Source organism: Balaenoptera physalus, assembly GCF_965194825.1.
Source record: "Balaenoptera physalus genome assembly, chromosome: 7".
In the NCBI taxonomy this organism is placed as follows: Eukaryota; Metazoa; Chordata; class Mammalia; order Artiodactyla; family Balaenopteridae; genus Balaenoptera; species Balaenoptera physalus.
Window position 1 is genome coordinate 12,471,647 of NC_138886.1, and position 24,664 is coordinate 12,496,310.

At 40.9% G+C, this 24,664-nt stretch overlaps 1 protein-coding gene and 1 pseudogene across 2 annotated transcripts in view; one reads left to right on the forward strand and one right to left on the reverse strand.

The window, feature by feature from the left end:
• The window catches only part of LOC309663656 (olfactory receptor 1L3-like), a 68,520-nt pseudogene that overhangs the window by 19,120 nt on the left and 24,736 nt on the right, over positions 1-24,664 (forward strand). The window lies entirely within an intron of this gene.
• On the reverse strand, positions 961-24,663 carry LOC309664339 (uncharacterized protein). The gene is given in 4 exon segments (XM_082469518.1): positions 961-5,055; positions 7,702-7,765; positions 18,022-18,723; positions 18,726-24,663. Coding segments are annotated over 4 exon segments (2,076 nt in total). The 5' UTR covers positions 19,039-24,663; the 3' UTR covers positions 961-4,058.

Genomic DNA, 24,664 nt, shown 5'->3' on the forward strand with positions numbered 1-24,664 from the left:
CTTTCTTTTGATTTCCATTTGCATGGAATATCTTTTTCCATCCCGTCACTTTCAGTCTGTGTCCCTAGGTCTGAAGTGGGTCTCTTGTAGACAGCATATATACGGGTCTTGCTTTTGTATCCATTCAGCCAGTCTATTTCTTTTGGTTGGAGCATTTAATCCATTTACATTTAAGGTAATTATCTATATGTATGTTCCTATTACCATTGGGTTATGTAGTTATTTGTAGTGAGGTGGATGGACCTAGAGCCTGTTATACAGAGTGAAGTAAATCGGAAAGAGAAAAATATCATATGCTAACACACATATATGGAATAAAAAAAAAATGGTTCTGAAGAACCTAGGGGCAGGACCAGAATAAAGATGCAGACATAGAGAATGGACTTAAGGACACGGGGAGGGGGAAGGGTAAGCTGGGACGAAGTGAGAGAGTGGCATTGACATATATACACTACCAAATGTTAAATAGATAGCTAGTGGGAAACCGCTGCATAACACATGGAGATCAGCTCGGTGCTTTGTGACCACCTAGAGGGGTGGGATAGGGAGTGTGGGAGGGAGACGCAAGAGGGAGAGGATATGGGGATGTATGTATACATATAGCTGATTCACTTTGTTATACAGCAGAAACTAGCACAACAATATAAAGCAATTATACTCCAATAAAGATGTTAAAACAAATAAACAAACAGACCAAAATAAAAAAGATAGCAAGACTGTCAAAACTGATATATATATTTAATATAATTCCTCCCCAAATCCCTGCTCAAACTGATCTGTATATTCAATATAATTCCTGCCAAAAGCCCAGTTCAAACTGATCTATATATTCAATATAATTCCTGCCAAAATCCCAGCTGGCTTCTTTGCAGAAACTGACGAATTGATCTTACTCTACATATGGAAATTCAAGGAATCCAGACTAACAAAAACAATCTTGAAAAAGTAGAACAGCCAGGATTCACATGTTCTGATTTCGAAACTTAGTACAGAACTACAGTAATCAAGATAGTAGGATACAGGCATAAGATAGACATATAGATCATTGGAACAGAGCTGAGAACCCAGAAGTAATCCCTACAGTTACATCCAATTGAATTTTGGTAAGGTGTCAAGACAATTCAATGTGGAAAAGAAACATCTTCTTAACAAATGGTACTGGGAAAAGTGAATCTCTATATGCAAAAGAATGAAGTTGAGCTCCTTTTTCCCACATTGTACACAAAATTAACTCAAAATGGACTATAGACCTAAATGTAAGAACTAAACTATAAAACTCTTACAAAAAACATAGGACTAAACCTCTATGACCTTGAGTTTGGCAAAACCTTCTTAGATCTTACACAAGCACCAAAAAAAAAAAAAAAAAAAAAATTAGATTCCATCAAAATTAAAGCCTTTGCGTTTAAAGTAGTACTGTCAAGAAATGAAAAGTCAACCCAGAGAAACAGCCACATAGCACAGGGAGAGCAGCTCGGTGTTTTGTCACCACCTAGAGGGGTGGGATAGGGAGGGTGGGAGGAAGATGCAAGAGGGAGGGGATATGGGGATGTATGTATATGTATAGCTGATTCGCTTTGTTATAAAGCAGAAGCTAATACACATTGTAAAGCAATTATACTCCAATAAAGATGTTAAAAAAATAAAATAAAATAAAATTGGAAATGAGCCTAAATGGAAAATAATAAAAAAGTCAACCCACAGAATGGGAAAATATTTGCAAATTACATATTTGATAAAGGACTTGCTTCTAAAGTATATAAATAACTCTTACAACTTGTTAGAAAAAAATCCAATTTAAAAGTGAGCAAAGGATCTGAATAGACATTTCTCTGAAGATATACAGATGGCCAATAAGCACATGTAAATATGCTCAGTATCTTTAGAGAACTAAGAGTCAAAACTACAATGAGATACCACTTCATACCTACTAGGATGATGAAAACCAAAAAGGAAAACAATTTCAAGTGTTGGTGAGGATGTGGAGAAGTTGAAACCCTCTTATATACATGGTGGGAATGTAAAATGGTGTGGCTACTTTGGAAAACAGTCTGGCAGTTCCTCAAAAGTTAAATATAGAGTTACCATATGACCCCTCAAAATCTAATCTTAGGTATATATCCAATAGAAGTGAAAACAGGCCTCACAAAAATTTGTACACAAATGTTCTGAGCAGCATTATTCAGAATAGCCAAAAAATTTTTTTAAATCCAATGTCTATCAGCTGAAAACTGGATAAATAAAACAGAGCCTATCCATACAATGAAATACTATTTGGCAATGAAAAGGAATATAATACTGATGTATGCTACAGTTTTTTTATTTTAAAGATGGCAGTCCTCCCTAAGCTGCTTTGTATGTTCAATGACATCCCAAACAAAATAACAACAGTTTTGTTTTTGTCAAGCAGAATCTAAAATTTAAATGGAATTACAAAAGGAAAAAATAGTCAAGATAACATATTCAGTCATTTGATTTATGACAAAAACATTATTGCAGTTTAGTGGGGAAAGAATGTAATTTTCAGTGAATTCTTGTGTATCTATTGGATATCCATATGGAAAAAAATTAATCTGAATCCATGTCTTAAAACATACATTAAAAAGTGAACCCAGATGGACTTTAAATACATATATTAAAAAATATTAAAGATGAACCAAGAAAATTCAAAGACAAAATCTTAGAGTAATAACTTTAAGAACTTTGGACAAAGATTTCTTAAACAGGACACAAATAGAATTAACCCCATTGGAAAAATATGCATTACATTAAGATAGAACTTCTGTTCAACAAAAGATATTAATATAGAGAACAAGCAAGCTACATAATGAAAGAAAAAATTCTTCATACACATATCCAAAAAAGGACTCATAACTAGAATATTTAAAGAACTCCTGGAAATTAATTTATAAAAGCAGACTACCCAGTAAAACAGCAGCAAAGGACTGGGAACAGGTCCTTTGTAAGAGAGGATACCCAAATGATCAACAAGCATAGGCAAAGGTGATAAACTACAGGGCTTATCAGACAAATGCAAATTCAAACCATAACACAGTTCTTCTACAAACACGTAAGAATGTATACAGTGGAAAATATGGGTGGTATAAGTGTCGGCGAGGAAGTGGACCATGCTTTTTCATATATTACAGGGATGATTGGTACAAACACTTTAACTTTTTTGTATTATCTATTAAGGCTGAAAATATGCATTCATTGTGAACCCCAAACTCCATTCTTAGGTGTATAGACAAGTCCCAAACTGGAAACAATCCAAATGTCAATCAAAACTAGAATGGATGAATACATTAAGGCATATAGACCCATTTGAAAACGATAAAGCCTTGAGACAGAGTTAACCGTAATGATACTGAACAAAAAAAGTGGAACACAAAAAGAGTACTTACTGTATGCTTTATATAAGGACAAAAACATCCAAACTGGTAAATAGTGTTAAAGATCAGGATAATGGCAATAAAGTAATCTGGTTAAACACACTGTTTTAAAGTCATACATATCTGAGATTAAGTCTTAGGGCGGCTACTTACCTGACCTCTCTGGGCTTTACTTTGCTTCTCTGCAAATTTGGAAAATGTTAGCACCCTTATAAGAGGCTTGTGCTGAGGATTAAATAAATTGTACATTAAAATGCATAATTAATGCCAGCTGTGCTCGATACCATTGCATAGGTAAAGCAGTTTGGTAACTTCTTCTGAATTCCTCACACATGAAATAAATGAAGGTTGGTGGTGTTAAGAAAATTCATATGACTATGTGTTGATATCAGTACCAGACAGAGAAGTCTATTGAGGAAAAAGATGGAGATAGAAAACTAAAAGCTCAGGGAAGTAGGTTCAAAAGTCTCACGGGCTTGTGAACATCATAGGAGGGTGTGGAATTCCACTGCAGAAACATTAATACACGGAATTCAGAGAGCAGGTGGGGAAAAAAAAAAACATCAGGTGAAGAAAAAGATGAGAGGAAATGTAAAATGAGACTGAGAGAAAAATGGTGTCAGTGATAAGACTTGTCCAAGTTACAACTTTTAAAGGAGACATATTTCACAGCTCCATGAGTGTCCGTGAGAAGGAATGAATTATTGACACCAAGGTGGTGTCCTTGGTCCTGAAGATTTTCTGAAGAGCACATTTCATATCCTTATTCCTCAGGCTGTAGATGAAGGGGTTCAGCATGGGGGTGACCACCATGTACATCAAAGAAGCAATTATGTCCTTGTCTTTGGAGTTGCCTGATGAGGGGATATAGTAAACACCTGCAATTGTCCCATAATATAAAAACACTACAAACAGGTGAGAACCACATGTAGACAAGGCTTTGAAGATTCTCTTGAAGGAGGGGACCTTCAGGATGATGGCTGCCATGCTGATATAGGAGCCCAAAATACCACCCAATGGCAGGGTGAAGATAAATCCCCCTTCAGTGAGGATGAGCAACTCATTGAGGGAGGTATCAGAGCAGGAGGACTTGAGCACAGCAGCAAGATCACAAAAGAAGTGGGGGATGACAGTCCCTGCACAGAAGGACAACCGGTCCACGAGGAGGGTGTGCAACAGAGCTTGGGCACAAGAGGCGAACCAGCACCCAGCCACTAGGATGACACAAAGCTCATCCCTCATGATGGTGGTGTAGTGGAGGGGGTGGCACACGGCCACATACCTGTCATAGGACATCATTGCGAGAAGAAAGCTGTCAAGGCAACCAAAGAATATAAAGAAATACACCTGTGAAATGCACCCTGCGTATGTGATAGATTGGCATTGAGTCTGCATGTTCATCAACATCTTTGGGATGGTGACCGATGAAAAGGAGAGGTCAGAGAAGGCCAAGTGGCTGAGGAAGAAGTACATGGGGGTGTGGAGGCGAGAGTCCAGCCTGATGAGCAGGAGGATTAGCAGGTTCCCCAGCACCGTGGTCAGGTACACGCCCAGGAACAGGGCGAAGAACACGCCCTGCTGCTCGGGCCGGATGGGGAGCCCCAGGAGGAGGAACTCCAGGAGGAGGAACTCGGACACGCTGCTCTGGTTCTCAGGCCTCATGCTGTGCTTTTATATGCTGGGGATAAAGGAGGGTTAGGAATATCAGAAAGAACAGTACAGATACAGTTCATACTGCAAATTTTTAACTACCTTCCTATTAATTTCTCACACCTGTGGATGCACGCTTCTTTGCTCTATCCCAGTCTGGATCCAGGGAAACATCACATCCAAAAGTAGCCAACAAGACTTCATTGCACAGAGGCAAGAGGATGTTTACCCTTTCATTCAACCATTATTTATTGAACATTGACTCTGAACCCAGCCCTCTACTCAGGACTGAGAATGCAGCTGTGAATAAGAAAGGCAAGGTCCCTCTCTTCTATGGCTATATATATATATTTAAATATGAGTGCTTCTTTCTACTTATTTATTTATTTATTTTTGGTTGTGTTGGGTCTTCGTTTCTGTGCAAGGGCTTTCTCTAGTTGTGGCAAGCGGGGGCCACTCTTCATCGCGGTGCGCGGGCCTCTCACTATTGCGGCCTCTCTTGTTGCGGAGCACAGGCTCCAGACGCGCAGGCTCAGTAGTTGTGGCTCACGGGCCAAGCTGCTCTGCGGCATGTGGGATCTTCCCAGACCAGGGCTCGAACCCGTGTCCCCTGCATTAGCAGGCAGATTCTCAACCACTGCGCCACCAGGGAAGCCCAATGGCTATATTTTTTATAAGCATGCTGGGATAGTTCATGACAATGAAACGGAGCCAAACCATAATACTTCACTGTGGCAGAAATAGTAGATGAACCTCTGCAAACTGGTCTCAGTTGTTTCCAGTGCTGAGGTGGTGTTGTTGGAACCTTGTCACACTCCTCCTGGGAACCTGGCCGGGTGCCATTGACCTACAGCTGTGAACTCATCAGTACTCTAGAAATGGGTGGTCACTTAAAACCACTTGGTGCCAGAATAGTCCACAGACTATCTTTTATAATAATGATGAACATCTGAGGGACTATACTATGTGACCAGAACTATGCTGAGGGTTTTACATACATTTACTAATTAAATCCACACATTAGCCTTACATAACCAGATAAAATCTTCGTTGTTGTAGTAAGAATTAGTGTTCTTTTCCCATTTAAGCTGTTGGGAAATGGAAATATACATGATATAAATTTCACAGGCATACAGCAAGCTGTCAGAGAGGATACATAGATATTCACATATATACAAGGTGATATATGTATATATACACATACATAGATGGAATATATATAAACATACATGGAACATGGGATATATATGTGTGTGTGTGTGTATATCCCATATATGTATATAAGGTGATTGAACAATAGCCATATAGATATACATATACACATATACATGTATGTATTGCATGTGCATATAGAAATATATAAAAAGGAATATACATAGGAATATATATATATTATGTATATAAAATTGCCATTTTCTGTAGGTTAAAAATGATCAAACGTTGGTTACTTCATGGAGTTCAATATAATACTACTGTATGATCAGAAACCATGCCTTTAACATGGAACTCTCCCCTTTCATTGGTTATGAGTGCCAGACACTGTTATTTTAGGGCTGCAAGGAAACTGAAGTTGTCCAGAATTTTCTTAGTGCTCTGTCTAGATAATTCCTTTCATTCATATTTATATATTTTCCAATTGAGAAAACGTTCTCACATACATTAACTTCTATTCAAGCCAAAGATATTTATTGAGGGCCTGTAAGCTTCCATTTTATAGATATATAAACTGAGGCCAAAGAATTAAGTGACTTCCCAAGGTCTTACTGCCGTTTGGTGGGGCTTCTGCACTCTAACTTCACTCAGCTGGGTGCCTAGTGTTTTTTGCTGGGACATTAAGTGAAAGCAAAGGAGGACAAAACTCTGAGCAACTCAGTCACACTCAGGTATATGAAAATGATAGCAGATCCTTTATAGGAAACAGTCACTTGGGGCATTGTTTATCTCAGTTGATGTTACCCCAGAAGGAGGTCACATAAGGAAATATTTGAGGTCATGGGTGCAAATCAGAAGCATCAAACACACATACAAATCTCTTTCTCTCTCTCTCTCACACAAACACACACACACACTGCTGATCTGAGGATTCCTGTCACCTGTGGCGAGTCCCATTCTAGAAGGATAACCAGTATGTGGTTCAGTTCATAAATACTCATATATATCCAAGTCATAAATAACACACAAGGTAAGACATATACAATGCACAATAATGTATCACCCACCAATACACTCACAATGCACCACTGACACACAAGTATGACATACCTGGTAAAACGCACAACTCACATACCACATATACATAACTCATCACAATACATACACATCACCAAAAACACACAAGGCCATATACAATTCAAAAATCTCACAAGACACACACCAACAACACACATGCACACCTAGCCGCACACTCACTGCAACAAGCAGCACACACACTCCCTTAACTGAGCGGCGTGCTTGGGCCCCAAACCCTTCCAGGGTGAAGGCAGTCAGCGTGGGGCAGCTAAACCTATTCACCACCACCAGCCCGTACACGTGGTAACATACACACAGACAAAAGCAAACAGCACACATTCCTGCTCTCACACATGAGTGTGTCACCCACAAACACAGCTCGCACACATACTAGCGCACACTGCTGAGGGGAGGTTGAGCCCTGTCTGACCTTGGTTCTTTGGTGAGGTCCCAGTCCTGATGCTGACCACTCATCCTCTCAGCTGTGGCACCCGCTGGACAGGGGAAATGCCCCCATCGTAACAGCAGGAGGCGAATATTAAGATCACGGGCACAGGGCTTCCCTGGTGGCGCAGTGGTTGAGAATCTGCCTGCCAATGCAGGGGACACGGGTTCGAGCCCTGGTCTGGGAAGATCCCACATGCCGCGGAGCAACTGGGCCCGTGAGCCACAACTACTGAGCCTGCGCGTCTGGAGCCTGTGCTCCTCAACAAGAGAGGCTGCGACAGTGAGAGGCCCGCACACCGCGATGAAGAGTGGCCCCCGCTCGCCACAACTAGAGAAAGCCCTCACACAGAAACGAAGACCCAGCACAGCCATAAATAAATAAATAAAGTTTAGAAAAAAAAAAAAGATCACGGGCACAACTCAGGAGTCCCTAATCGCATGTTAGGAAGCTGATAACTTGATTTACATGTGCTAAAACAGGACCTGGATTGGGTCTAACTCAGGAAAAGAATCAGGCTCTGAGTCAGGTACATAGTACACAAACACACACAACTACCAAACAGCACGTACACAAGCATACACAATACACACAGACACACACACACTCATAACACAGAGATACTCATACACAGACCCACAAGCACACAAGCAGATCCATCGTCAAGTGCAGGTTTCTAGCTCTTTCTGACCTATGCTTGCTGTTGGTGAGTTCAGACACCTCTTCCAGACTGTCGCTCAAGTCCTCAGCTTCTCTTCGTAGTAAAGGAGGAGCCACCATGGATTAATTGGCCAATTTCTTACTGTCATTTTGGGAACAGTGTGTCCAGGAGCCAGAGGGGACTGGAGTCACAGGGGACAGTGTCTCTAATGCCAGGAATGACTTGGACTCCTTCCTTCTTGGGCATGGTTCCAAGCTCAAACTTACCTTGGGCATGGTTCCAGCTGGGACTCAGAATTGTTTTTTAATTTAATTTTTAAGTGATCTCAGACTTAGAAAAAAGTTGTAAATATGATAGAATGAATTCCTGTATGCCCTTCACCCGCATCCCAGAAAGGCTAACATTTTACCATGTTTTGCTTTATTGTGTGTGTGTGCGTGTGTGTTTATCGAAGATTCCGGCTGTACACAGTGCATATTACCAGAAGACACATGATTTGGTTCAAATGTCAGAGGCTGATGGCACTTCACAGGAAGAGAATTTAAGAGAAAGTTTATTATTCACACAAGAGACTCCTGGGGAGAGCTGGGTGGGTACAAGCAGATTTGCTTGGGCAAAGCAGAGGAAATGGGTTTGGGAATCTGCAGTGGTTAAGGAGTGGGACTGGGGAAAAGTTTCTACTGGAGAAACAGACCATATGCTGTGCTATCTGAGCAACTTTGTGTTGTTTATTCACATATGGCAATAAGTACCCTTCAGGGAACAAATGCCCCCTTGGCTGACCAGCAGATAATCTAAGGCTTAGCGGCTGTCAGCAACCATAGCTGCCAGGGAGCACTGCCTCTCACTCAGGGCTTCGAGGGCTGTGGCAGGCAAATAATATATTCGGATATTATTTTGGATATTTCCTGATAGGAAATATCAATTATTTTGTTGTATAATATTGTGGCTTCCAAGGCAACACTGATGACCCCCTATGTGGTCAGCAGAATAAAGGCAGTTGGCAAGAACATAACATACTTGGTGGTGAGAATAAAGTTGGTGTGCTTTGTTTATGGGCAGGAACCCAAAATGCAGATAGTGCAAGTCAAATCATAAGGAGAAGCCTGAGTTAGAGGCATAAATCAGTGCAGGAGTGAGGGATACTTGGGGAAATAAAAGAACCTTCATGGGCTAAAATCTTAGACTTAGCATTCAGCCTGGGCAACCAAGAACTAATATATTTCCAGTAAGCCTTTTGATCGGGAGATAATATGGGGTTATTCTGGATGGTTGGAGTTAGTATTTTTTTTTTTTTTTAGATTTGAATTTTGTTCTTCCATTCATTAACTATATAAAGTCAGGAAACTATCATTTTGAGAAGAATAATAAATAAGTATATTTGAAATGTCCAGTGTTTAATTTAAAAACTTATCTTAGTTGATTTTATTTTATTTTATTTTTTTAACATCTTTATTGGAGTATAATTGCTCTACAATATTGTGTTAGTTTCTGTATAACAAAGTGACTCAGCTATATGCATACGTATATCCCCATATCCCCTCCCTCTTGTACCTCCCTCCCAACCTCCCTATCCCACCCTTTTAGGTGGTCACAAAACACTGAGCTGATCTCCATGTGCTATGCGGCTGCTTCCCACTAGCTATTTATTTTACATTTGGTAGCGTATGTATGTCAATGCTACTTTCTCACTTCGTCGCAGCTTCCCCTCCCCCGACCCCCGGGTCCTCAAGTCCATTCTCTCCGTCTGCGTCTTCATTCCTGTGCTGCCACTAGGTTCATCAAAACCTTTTTTTTCTTTTTTTAAAAACGCTTATAGAAGATATTCTAGTTTATTTCATGGTATCATGACTAACTTCTCCCATTCATTATGCCCTCAAGCAGAACATTCCATGACAATTTTGAGCTTACATTTTGCTCTCTGTTTCCTTAATGCATCTCTTCAACTCTCCTTTCAATCATGATCCCTCATGTTCACACACAGAAATGTAGAAAATAGAGTTCTAGAATAATAACCCTCAAAGGGGTATTAGAGATCATTTATTTCAACTGTCATCTAAATCATCAGGTATATAGATATATATTTTAAATCTTTACTGGAGTATAGTTGACTTACAATGTTGTGTTAGTTTCAGGTTACAGCAAAGTGAATCTGTTATACATACTCATATAGCTGATTTACAATTTTGTGTTAATTTCTGCTGTACAGCAAAGTGATTCAGTTATACATACATATACATTCTTTTTCATATTCTTTTCCATAATGGTTTTTCAAGAGATATTGAATATAGTTCCCTGTGCTATACAGTAGGACCTTGTTGTTTATCCATTCTGTATATAATAGTTTGCATCTGCTAATCCCAAACTCCCATGGATTTAGTATTTTAAAGGGAAGACCAGGAGAACAACCAAGGTTTAGGTTCAGAGATGTGGCCCATCAGGTATATAAATAGGCAATGGTTTGTGTTATATTGTGAAGGTTTCTTTAAGAGCCGTGGAGAGGCTAAAACATGACCAGGCAGTTGAGAGGGTGCCTTTTGGCTCCCCAACCACCCATATGCTTTAAAACACGGCTGTTCACTCAGTAAGCCTTCCACAAAAATTATTTTGTGATGCATCTGTGGGTGACAGTGGTCTATCAGAGTGAAGCTGTAGGTGCAGAGATGTGGGGAAGGAGCAGGAAGTGCAAGGATGGAAGGAGAGGGAAGAGTAGCTTGTGAAGGTTGGGGTTGGATTGGGAAAGAAGGGATAGGAAGAGCAGGAGGGGGTTTAGAGGGTGAAGGGACCACTGGATAAGAGATACAGAGAGGATTCAAAATTGTGGAAACTTCCACCTGGATGAGTCCAATGGGTGGAGCAAGGTCACCATCACAGATGAGCCCAGCTCTGGGTCTGATGTCATCATCAGGGGTGGGTCCAGCTGTGGGTCTGGTGTCATCTGGTGACCCACCCGGCCATCATGGTGTTGGTCAAGCATGAGCTTATGAACCCAGCTGGATTTATAACAATCTTGGGATGATTTTCAGACTTTGAGGCATAAAGCTTTGTTGGCCAGGGAGCGTCAGAAAAGTACAAATGTAGTTAGAAAATGAGGAACTCAATGATTCAGAAAAGATGCTGCTATAAGAGCATCACGTTGAAGATAAAATAACTCCAAAGGAACTCATTGCATGCCTCTCCACATTAGGCTTCCCACTGACCTTTCAATAGTAGTCTAATATGTACTTTCAGAGGCAAGATCTGGGCATCTATGGGCATTAATTCAAGAGGCTTAACAGTGGGGCATGCAGCAAGCATATGTGCTACCTCCTGTGTGATGTGACCCCCTTGTGGGTTTAGAATGGTCAACAGGGACTGATTTAAACACTATAGAAAAATTTGCCAGCAAAGTGGGACTGCGTTTATGACATCGTCTAATGATTGGCTATGGCAGTGATGTTGAAGAGCCCAGATAAGTATGGGCTGCAGCAGGCTGAAATATAGCCTAGAGGCTGTCATGTTGCCGGGTGGGGTCTACCCATCAGCCTGCAGTGTGCTGGGCCAAAGTTATTATCCAAAGTAGTAATATACAGGCTATGAAAATCCAGAAGGCTAAGCAATAGCCTTTGTACCATGTGGGTACTATGACCTGAGGCACTGGGGCTGGGGACACTGATTAATATGGACATAGTTTTTTTAAACTTTTTATTTTATATTGGAGTATAGTTGATTAACAATGTTGTGTTAGTTTCAGGGGTACAGCAAAGTGATTCAGTTATACATAATACATGTATCTATTCTTTTTCAAATTCTTTTCCCATTTAGGATGTTACATAATACTGAACAGAGTTCCCTGTGCTTTACAGTAGGTCCTTGTTGGTTATATAGCAGTGTGTACATGTAAATCCCAAACTCCCTAACTATCCCTCCCCGCCACCCTTCCCTCCGGTAACCATAAGTTCATTCTCTAAGTCTGTGAGTCTGTTTCTGTTTTGTAAATAAGTTCATTTGTATCATTTTTTTTAAGATTCTGCATATAAGTGATATCATACTATATTTCTCCTTCTCTGTCTGACTTACTTCACTCAGTATGACAATCTCTAGATCCATCCATGTTGTTGCAAATGGCATTATTTCATTCCTTTTAACGGCTGAGTAATATTCCATTGTATATATGTACCACATCTTCTTGTTCCCCAATTACAACCGTCTTGTATTAGGTATTATGATTATCTCATTTTACAGATGGGGAAACGATCACTAGTAAGCCAGAAAGCGAAGGTTGAAATGTATTTTTTGTCTGACTCTGGAGTTCATAGCCTTACCAACTTTAGTATCCTGCTTCTCAGTGCTAATGTTTGTACCAAGAGATGGATTCATATTAAGCTAATATGTTTATGCTGATGCCTACCATGTACCAGGCATTGTGCTATGCACTATTGGCAGAATGTAAAAATGAGTAAGATACTGTCCGTGTCAAAACATGGTGGAGACAGACACATGTTCAGTTTGGTGTTAATCAAGTCAGATGGTGATAGTTGCCATAACAAGTGTTAGAGGACAGAAGGAAGAAAAATAATCTACCTGAAGGTGGCCAGGTACAGTTTTACTCACACGGTGACATTTTATTGAGCCTTAAAATGTGAGCTCATTTGAACTCTTGAAGAAAAAAAGGTGACAATTCATAGCGACAGGTTATTTACTGTAGAGGTCATGCTAGTTCTTTGAGCCATTCCAACCCAACCTTGGAAATGTTTTGTAGTGGTTTTGTCCCTGAACATGGGTCTTGCTTTTTTTTTTCCCAGTCTCATTTCTGTAAAGTCTCTTGGCCAATTCTGTTCTTGGTGACTCTCTCTCCCTATTTTTTTGTTGTTAATGTCTTTGAATTCTGGCTGCAGATTAGTATTTCCTGGAGGTCCAGAACTCTCTAGAGAAGAGACACTTGTATTTTTCATAAAAACAAAACAGGTAATTCTAGCACAGCCAGGTTCATGAATACCATTGTGGGATTTCCTGCCTGGCAGCAAAAGGACAGAAGAAATAAGGTATGAAAAATATCTAGTTCATTCTTTACCCTATTAAGGTAAACATTGATGGGTGTAGAATGGGTTAACAGCACCCAGAAGTTCCTGAATACTTAATCCTTGTTTAATCCATTTATCCCTAATTCAATTTTTAATTCTTTGTCTGCTGTAATTCTCTGCCTTTCCAAAAAGGTCCTTTGGGACCTGCTACACACCATGTATGGTTCTATCTCTGAATAATGTTTATTTCACTTTTATGTATTTTTAAAATTATACTGACCATATTATCAGAGTGAGGCATTCCTCACTTCCAAAGAGTCTATTTATATCCTTATCTTTGTGCTTCTATTCCCATTCAAAAAAGATAAGCAAGAGGACTGCTTAACGCTCTGCCCATTGGAGGATTTCTGCTTTCCATGGTTCTTCAGAGTCCTTCCTGAGTGGAGTTGTATATGGCAGCATACATCTTGGCAGTATATATACATCCATTTGTAGCTCATCACAAGGCATCGTGACGGTATCTATGAACCAGGTCCAAGTGTTTTAGTCCCAGTGGTGTGAGTTGAGTGAAAGGAAACTGAAGCTCAGGTAGAAGACATGGGGCTCCAGACTGACCGTCCCTATTGCTTGTGCTCTCTGGATCTGCTTGAGCCTAATCCCAAATAGAGCATTTCCATTGTATGATGGCTTGCTGCTATGCCCTTTACCCTGGCTCAAGTCTTACAGCTGGGTGAAAGATTATGCTTTTTTATTGCAAAAGCATCATCAACTTTCTATGTACTATTTTTGATGTCTTGGTTATAATAATTTCAGCAATACCATTGTTGGCTTCCCATCTGTCTCAGCCCTCAAAACACCATCGTGTATTAGCCATTTCAACAGATCCCTGGGAGATCTAGCCTTGCTGCACATTTTAGTATTTGATATTTTCATTCACGTTACTTGTGATGATTAAGTGCTTCTACCTGGGCCTCTGATACCCCAGAATAACTTTATTCCTGTTTACACCAGGGACCAAACTCCCTGCTAGCATTTCCTATCAGTTCTGTCCTAGGGAGGAGAGCACCCAGGCAAATTTTGGGTGATTCTGTTGTCTTCCTCACCAGTATATCCTTTGTTCCTTTAATGAAGGGAGTGTCTTCTGACCTTTCTTGGGGAATGTAGTTAGCTGGTGAGTTCTCTGGTCTCATATAATAAATCCATTTTAACATGGTCAGTTCCCTGACATTCTGACCTCTTTCTCAATACTTTGCCAAGGTGTTCTGGCATGTGCATCCCATTTACTGTAGGTGACCATCATTTCCAAGCCTATCAATGGTCCCAGCAGTAAATGAGAATTCATTTTAGGTGCTCTTGTCTCCTAACCCACCCTTATGTCCCATAACTTCCTTGTCCAGCACCCTGAGGATTCACTTCCATTTGTGTTCCTCCAGTTACTAGTGGTATGTATTAACCAACTCCTGCTCCCGTTTCGATGAATTAGGTAAATATCCACGTAGCTGGGGCTATGCTGAAATCTGTTCCAAGTTATTAGTCTATGGAAAATGAGGGAGGCAGGCATTTTGAAGGCAAACATCATCCTGTGAGTCATTTCACCCACCTCAGAGGAGCTCTGTATCAGTTATCAAATACTGCGTAACAAACCATCCTCAAACTTAGGGTTTAGAAAACAAGAGCAACCATTTATTTAGTTTACATGTCTGCTGTTAGCAGTTTAGACTCGCTCAGCAGGGTAATTCTTTTAGTAGTTTTGGGTGGGCTCACTAACATATCTGCCATCTTGCCTCTTGGCCATCAGTATGTCTTCTTTGGAGAAATGTCTATTTAGATCTTCTGCCCATTTTTTGATTGGGTTGTTTGTTTTTTTAATATTGAGCTGCATGGGCTGTTTGTAGATTTTGGAGATTAATCCCTTGTCGGTGGCATCGTCTGCAAATATTTTCTCCCATTCTGTGGGTTGTCTTTTCATTTTGTTTATGGTTTCCTTCGCTGTGCAAAAGCTTTTGAGTGTAATTAGGTCCAATTTTTAATTTTTGTTTTAATTTCCATTACCTTAGGAGACGGATCAAAAAAGATATTGCTGCGAGTTATGTCAAAGAGTGTTCTTCTTATGTTTTCCTCTGAGAGTTTTATAGTATCAGGTCTTACATTTAGGTCTTTAATCCCTCTTGAGTTTATCTTTGTGTACGGTGTTAAAGAATATTCTAGTTTCATTCTTTTACATGTAGCTGTCCAGTTTTCCCAGCACCATTTATTGAAGAAACTGTCTTTTCTCCATGTATAGTCTTGCTTCTTTTGTTGTAGATTAAATGACCACAGGTGTGTGGGTTTATTTCTGGGCTTTCTATTTTGTTTCATTGATCTATATTTGTTTTTGTGCCAGTACCGTACTGTTTTGATGACTTGATCTACCGTAATTCTTGGTATAGTCAAGGTAGAGGAACAGCGGTGCTAAGATATTTAGTACAGTCTGGATTTTTCAGGGCATATGTTTTGATGCTAAAGATCATAAAGTGCCAAGAGCACTCAAGGAAAATATATGGAAAAGAAGTTACCAGAAAGAGGATAAAGTTTCCAATGGCAAAGATAATGGCCATGCTCTGAGTCAGCTGATAATAAGTACGTGAAAAGATGCTCAACATCCGTTAGTCATTAGGGAAATGCAAATCAAATCCACAATGAGATACCACTCCACATCCACTAAGATGGCTAAAATAAAAAGGACAGACAATAACAATGGTTGGTGAGAATGTGGAGAAATTGAAACCTACGTTGCCAGTGGGAACATGAAATGTGCAGGCACATTTTTTTCAATAAAAATACATTAGATATTTTATAATTTTTCTGTGTACATGGAAGAGGAACTTGAGGTTCAGAGGAGATTAAGTAAATTGCCTGAGGCCACCCACCACAGCAGATAGAGCTTGCAACTGAGATCTGTCTTTCCCAAATACTCTTCCCTTACACCTACATGGTTCTGAGTCTCACAGGCAGTTTTTTGTTTGTTTGTTTGTTTTGTTTTATTTTTGGTTGCGTTGGGTCTTCATTGCTGCACGCAGGCTTTCTCTAGTTGCAGCGAGCGGGGGCTGTTCTTTGTTGCGGTGTGCAGGCTTCTCACTGCAGTGTCTTCTCTTGCTGCGAGCATGGGCTCTAGGCATGCAGGCTTCAGTAGTTGTGGCTTGTGGGCTTCAGTAGTTGTGGCTCGCAGGCTCTAGAGCACAGGCTCAGTAGTTGTGGTGCAAGGGCTTAGTTGCTCCGTGGCATGTGGGATCTTCCCAGACCAGGGCTCGGACACGTGTCCCCTGCATTGGCAGGCAGATTCTTAACCACTGCACTACCAGGGAAGTCCTCACAGGCAGTTTTGATCCTGTTTATCCTTAACTAAGTGCAGCCAGAAGAAAGAGAACTGTATGGTCCTTCACTGATGCCAAAGAAGATAAATTACTTAGGCTCATAACACAAACCTGTGGTCACTAAGCTGAGTAGAAATAATTTCGGGGAGACAGATACTGAAGAGATTGAAAGAGACAGGTGCCAAATTCAGTGGGGGAAACAGAAGACTCCAGACCATGGTTGCTTTCTTTGTTTTTCTCACTCCGAATCTGGACTGAGCAGGTGTCTTCTTGAAACTCACATATTCAGAAAGAAAACTTCATAGACAACTGGTCTGAGAGTGAACATCTGAGTGAAGGGCATTGTTGTCTATAAGAGGGATCAGCTTTCCTAAAATCAAGAAGAAGCCTCAAGTCCTTCTCTGTTAAGTGAGGCAGCTGAACTCAGTAACAGTGCAGAGTTTCCTGGAGCTATAAAGGCTACCATACAGTTTCTTCTCTGGACCTACCTTTGTTAGTAATGACAACAAAAAAAATAGGAGAAGAGAACTGAATGGGAAGTGGGGAACGGAAAAGAGACACTTTACAAATTCCCATTCTGCAAACTTTCTATGCCAAGGGAGCCTTGTTAGCCAAGATCTTCCAACGATTCATAAGAACAAATAAATTCCCAACATCATCCCATTTCCCCCTCCCACCAGCCCCTGGCAACCACCATCCTATTCTCTGCTTCTGTGATTTGACCATTTTAGATTCCACATGTAAGTGGGATCATGCAATATTTGTCTTTCTGAGTCTGACATTTCACCTAGCGTAATGTACAAAGTTTCAGTTATGCAAGATGAATGAGTTTTGAGATCTAATGTACAGCAAGATGGCTATAGTTAACCATACTGTATTGTGTATTTGGTATTTGCTACAAAGGTGGATCTTGAATTAAGTCTTCTCACCAAACACACAAAAATAAAGTGGTAACTATGTGGAGGTGATGAATACATTCATTAACTTGATTGTGCTGATCATTTCACAACGTATACTTATCAAAATATCAAACTGTACACTTTAAATATATGCAATGTTTATATGCCAACTATACCTCCATAAAGCTATTTTAAAAAGAACTAATAGATTCCCAGGAAATAAGACAGGAGGCATAAGTTCTACTAATGATGTAATTTCTCAATTTAATAGACAAGAGCAATAATCAATAATATCAACTCAGAGTTCACAATTTATACTAAGGAAATGGAAGGAAATGAGAGAATAACTGTAACAGAATGCAATTCAGGTTATCAAATATCTATTGGGCACTTATTCCATGCTGGATTCAAGATTGGGGTGTAGGATCTGAGGTTATGTGAATACATGTGTCTGTTATAACGATGAGCAACGTCATTGAGAGAAGATTTTGCCTTGTGGAAGAGTTTCTCCAGGGCCCCCTTCATCTCCCTGTTTCTTAGGCTATGAATGAAATGGTTCAGCAATGGTGTGACCGCTGTGTACATTGCAGAGGCAATTATGTTCTTGTCACTGGAGGTGCTGGATGAGGGGAAAAAATATCGTGCAATAATTGTTCCATAATACAGAGATACCACAGAGAGATGGGAGCCACATGTGGACAAGACTTTGCAAATCCCCTTGGTGGATGGAACCTTCAGCATGGTGGCCCCGATGCAGCCATAAGAGATCAAGATGCCTATTAGTGGGAGGATAATGACAGCCACTCCTGCCATGAAAACGGCTAGCTCATTGAGGGATGTGTCTGAGCAGGAGAGCTTGAGCAGGACAGCAAGGTCACAGAAAAAATGGGGGATGGTGTTGTCAGCACAAAAGGACAGCTGGGACAGGAGAAGTGTGTGACACAGGTCATTGGAACAGGAGAGAATCCAAGATACAGTTACCAGTAAGGTACACAGTCCCTGTCTCATGATGGTGATGTAGTGGAGAGGGTGACAGATGGCCACGTACTGATCATAGGTCATTGAGGTGAGCAGGAAATCCTCCAGATCAGTAAAAAAAAATACATCTGTGCTATGCACCCTGCATAGGGGATGGATTTGTACTCAGTGTGCGCGTCCATCAGCATCTTAGGGATGCTGACAGATGAAAAGGAGACGTCAGTGAGGGCCAAGTGTTTGAGGAAGAAGTACATGGGGGTGTGGAGGCGAGAGTCCAGCCTGTTGAGCAGGAAGATTAGCAGGTTCCCCAGCACCGTGGTCAGGTACACGCCCAGGAACAGGGCAAAGAACACGCCCTGCTGCTCTGGCCGGATGGGGAGCCCCAGGAGGAGGAACTCGGACACGCTGCTCTGGTTCTCCCTCCTCATGCTCCTCTCCTGTCTGCTGAGGATGAAGGGGAGGGGGAAGTGTCAGAGGCTTTGAAACCGTGATTATGGCCACCACACTAGGGTCTCTTACTTTCTCGTGGAGAAAGAGAATAACTGCCCAAATTTCTTTCATCACCTAGAGCTGCCGAAGCAAGTGACACCCTTAATGCTCAACATGATTCCTTTCAATGGGAACTAGAGCAAATTCATTCTCCTGTTTTCTTTTTAATTAACCATGTTTCTGGCACTAAACTACTGATTGGAGACACAAGAATAAATAGGACAGGTACTTCCCTGGTAGCGCAGTGATTAAGAATCCACCTGCCAATGCAGGGGACACGGGTTAGAGCCCTGGTCCAGGAAGATCCCACATGCTGTGGAGCAACTGAGCCTGTGCGCCACAACTACTGAGCCTGTGCTCTAGAGCCCGTGAGCCACAACTACTGAGCCTGTGTGCCACAGCTACTGAAGTCCGTGCGCCTAGAGCCTGTGCTCCTCAACAAGAGAAGCCACCGCAATGAGAAGCCTGCACAGTGCAAGGAAGACCCAACACAGCCAAAAATAAATAAATAAATTTATTTATTTATATTAAAAGTAAAGAATAAATAGGACATACAGGACCTCTTTCCTCTGGATACTGACCCTCTAGGGAACACTGGACAAAGGACCAACTAAAGGTGTGGACCTGAAGCCAGATTCCTCATGTTACGATTCAGGCCCCACAGCTTTCTAGCTGTATGACTTGGGATGTTAAATCTCTCTTGGCCTCGTGTTGTGCCTCTGTAATGTGAAGAGACCAATATCACACATTCATAGAGTTAATAAGAGGATTCTAATTCGATGCACATTAATATCTAAGAACAGTGTCCTGCATAAAATACACACAAAATTTTATCAATTATTTTTATAACAGGATAAGTATCCAAAAAAAATCCAGTATCAAATTCAGGAATTTAATAAAACAGTATTATGAGATGCTCAGCACAGAAGACCAAGAAACTGATCTAAAATTTGTGTCTATCTGAGCTCTCACATTCTTAAGGTGAGCTTCTGAGCTCAGATCCTATCACTGGGGTAAATTCCCTGGTGGAACTTGTCTTAATGCATGTTTATCTTCTTGCCAAGAAATAAACCTTAATTCTGTGCATGATCTCCATCTATCTCCATCCTTATCTGGTGTTTCATGCCTCAGATCTGGATATTCACAGATAGGAAGACACCTGAGATCTGAGATCTGGGGTCTGAGAGCTGGGAGATACTGAAGGATTGGAGGTGTCTATTTGAATTCAGTTACCTGATTGACCATCACTATTTCCCAATATTGATCGTCACACTGATAATAACTGACATTTAATGAACACTATGTCAGACTAATATATTTTTGGATTATAGCCTCACTACATTTTTCAACAGTCCTAGGAGGTAGGTGTTATTAAAACTTCATTGTCACCATACTCAGAAGGAGTAGGAAACTAGCATGATCATACAGTTAGTAACTTCTATAGTCACAATTCTTTCCTGTGTTTTTTAAAAAATGTATTGGAATCTCTGCTCCTATGACTCCACTGTTTCTCCCTCTCTTTAACTAGATAAAATAGGCAGGACATTAAGAAATATTATTTCAGGATTTGAAGGGGTCTTCCTGCTCAGATAAATATCGACCTTCTTATTCCTGCGACCCTTTAGTTTGCAAATGGTTTTCATATGCCTTCGATTTCATTCAATCCATCAGTGTTTGTGTGTGAGAAGTAGAGATGACAGTGATTTTTTTTCCTTCATTTTACTAGCAGGAGTAGTGAAATCACTTAAACAATCTCACAGAGATACTGTATAGTGGAACCTGGCCTCAAAGGTTGATTTTCTGATAATCTTTTCGCTAGAGAGAGAATCCACCCATTTCTTTTTATGGGGGGTAGAGAGGCTAAAGTTAAATAAGAAACATGAAAAGTTAAAGTTAAAATATGCTTGGGAGAGGAACTTGACATTAACATTGTGTAAGACCCTGTCAGTAGATGCTTGTTCCAGACCAGAGCGTTGCTCAGGGTCATTAATTGACAGCTCATGGGACACAAGGAGGGACCAGGTACTTGACCCTTCTGCCAGGACTTGCTTCTCCCTGAAAGTTGCTAGGTCAGACTTAAGCTAGGGTCTCAAAGATCTCCTACAGGAGAACCAGAGCACGTAATGACACCAAGGAGCTGCAGTTCGAAGGGAAGGGAACAATATACAAATGGCGCTTGGATTCCATCAGCACCATGTATGAAAGAGGTGGTGAAATTGCTCAGTAATGAAGAAAAGAAGTTGTGACCTGGGGGGTGGGAGAGGAGGGCTTGCTAGAGAGCCTATGGATGGGCCTAATTTTCCTGTCTTTATACCAAATTTTGTCTCCTGAGCAGTTGGGAAATGGCGAGTCAGGTGTCTTGGCCTCCATGAGGCTACAATTTACTAAGTGCTCAGGATGTGCCTAGAACTTGTGAAGCACCTTACAGACAAGATCTTGCAGCAATGATCATGATCCCATTAACAGTAGAGGACGCTGAGCATTACCAAGGCCAAACCCAAGGCCACAAAGCTATTAAGTGGGAAAAAGGCAAAGATTTGAGTGTCGATGTATGTGACACCAGAAGTGAGCATTTCATTTCTGAACTATGTTACCAAAATCGAAGAAGCATGTCAAAAATATTGAGCTTCCAGGGGTCCTGCTGGCGTATTCAAATCAATGAAAAATGGATGCCAATAGTGCTTCAAAGTGGGCTTCCTTTGGAGCTGCCTGTGTGGATTCTGGTCTCAGGCAAGTGGAGAGTCAAAATGTGATAATGTTACACACACACACAAATATTTGTATCTTCTGTGTGAAGGAAGTCAAAGTGTGGATTTGTCTTACAAAAGCACTCACACACTATCACAGACACACACTTGCCAAATGGGGATTTATAGATTTCTCTAGCTTATACTCAAAGTAGGTGAATACAGTCAGGGTGTGAGTCAGCTTCACACAAATCTATGCAAAACTCACAAACAAAATACACGTGTACAACACAGCTACACACAGAGAACTCTCAAGCATCCTCTGCCACAGGCATTGTAGTCACAAGAAATCATACATATTCCAGTCACAAGCAACGCACAAGGTCTTACATACAGTACACAAGCAACAAATGCAAGTAAAATAAGCACACACTGAGAGGAAATTTCCAGCTTCTCTGACCGATATATATCTTAGTATGTTTGTCATTCAGTGTGTTTGTCAGTTACACATACATGCATAAAGCCATACAACACAATACACCTGCAAAAATACACATAACATTTCTGATGGTCACACATACACACATTTACACACAGACATACATGCACGACTATGGAGATGTCTGGGCTCCTTCCGAGTTATACCAGTGCTATGAGTTCTGATACCTTCTGCTTCGTTCTGTTACCTGAATCCTCACTTTCTGTCCAGAAGACCCAGGATCCAAAGAAAAAGAGCAAACCTCAGTGGCCTGAGGACCTTTACAAACTCTCATGTCTGTTCACAAGCTTCAAAACAGTGGGCAAAAAGATCTTCTTTTGCTCATCAGAAAGAGACCCCAGAGGGAAAGAGCCCCAAGTCCCTGACTAGAGGAACAGTCGACTGGGGCTAATTGCCCAAATTCCTCCCAGCCCCTCGGAAAGGAGTATGTTTAGGGTCCAAAGGGACTGAGTTGTAGCTGGAGTCACAGGAGAAAGTGTCCCTAACGTCAGTGGTACCTTGGGCTCTGGTTAAGTCTCCAGATGGGAAGTAGAAGTTACCCTACTGCCCGGGACCTCTACATCATGGTTCAGCTTCTCTGTACAGCAATGTATGGTACAGGCAGTGTAAGGGCCTCAGCAAGCTTCTGCAAGCTCCCCAACACCTACACAGGCTTCCATTAAAGCACAAAGCCCCTTAAAATGTACAGGTCTCTCTCACTTCGTCCCAGCTTACCCTTCCCCCTAGCACTGACATATATACACACTACCAAATGTAAAATAGATAGCTAGTGGGAAGCAGCCACATAGCACAGGGAGATCAGCTCAGTGCTCTGTGACCACCTAGAGGGGTGGGATAGGGAGGGTGGGAGGGAGATGCAAGAGGGAGGGGATATGGGGATGTATGTATACGTATAGCTGATTCACTTTGTTATACAGCAGAAACTAACACAACATCGTAAAAACTTATACTCCAATAAAGATATTAAAAAAAAAATGTACATGTCTCCCCAGTCTTCTGTGAGGTACGGTCTGTGCTTTGTTCAGGAATAGGGGGATTGACTCTATCACTCTGGAAAAAAGACTCTGGGCTATCCCCCTACTAAGAGAGCATACCTGAGCAATTTATCAAAGATCTCTGAGATTCAGTTTCTTCATAGTGGAAGTAATAATAATAACTCTTTGTGTGAGTTTGAAGGATGGTTAAGTGAGCACATAATGAAAGCTTAATAAATGTTAAGGTTTATTGTCAATGTCTTTGTATCACTAGGGATCAGCTATGGCTTACAACAGACAATTGTGATTGGTAATTGTTGAATGAATTCATCTGTTCATTCATTCACTCATTCACTTAAATAATTATTAAGGCTCTCATAAAGGTAAACACTGATATGTACTCTGGAGACATAACAGGGAATAATATAAACAGAAATCCCTCTTGTGGAACACACACGCAAATTGGGGAGGGGGGGCAGAAAAAAATTGTTAATGCAAAACAAATGGCAGGTAAATGGTGAAAAGTGCTCGGGTATGATAAAAACCAGGCACTGGAGCTAGGGAGAATCAGGAAGTTCAAAAAATACCCAGTGTTACAGGATTCTTTTTCACAGAAACCCAGACCCCCCTCCAATCAAGTGGCTCCAGGTCTGTAAACTGGTTTACACCACTACACTCCTATTAGAATGGCTAAAATTGAAAGGACCACTGCTATTGAGTGTTGTTGAGCTATGACAGAACTGGAACTCTCATACACTGCTAGTGGGAATATAAAACAGTTTGAAAATTTCTTTAAAAGTTGAACATATACCAAAATAGATAACTAATAGGAACCTACTGTATAGCACATGGAACTCTACTTAATACTCTGTAATGACCTATATAGGAAAAGAATCTTAAAAAAGAGTGGATATATGTATATGTATAACTGATTCACTTTGCTGTACAGCAGAAACTAACACCACATTGTAAATCAACTATACTCCAATAAAAATTAAAAAAAATAAAAGTAGTGAAATGGGAAAAAAAGTTAAACATATACCTAGCATGTGACTAGAGAAAAAGAATGTATATATGTATACATTGACTTATACAAGAATGTTCATAGGGCTTCCCTGGTGGCGCAGTGGTTGAGAGTCTGCCTGCTAATGCGGGGGACACAGGTTCGAGCCCTGGTCTGGGAAGATCCCACATGCCACGAAGCAACTGGGCCCGTGAGCCACAACTACTGAGCCTGCGCGTCTGGAGCCTGTGCTCCGCAACAAGAGAGGCCGCAATAGTGAGAGGCCCGCGCACCGCGATGAAGAGTGGCCCCCGCTTGCCACAACTAGAGAAAGCCCACGCACAGAAATGAAGACCCAACACAGCCAAAAATAAATAAATAAATAATTAAAAAAAAAAAAAA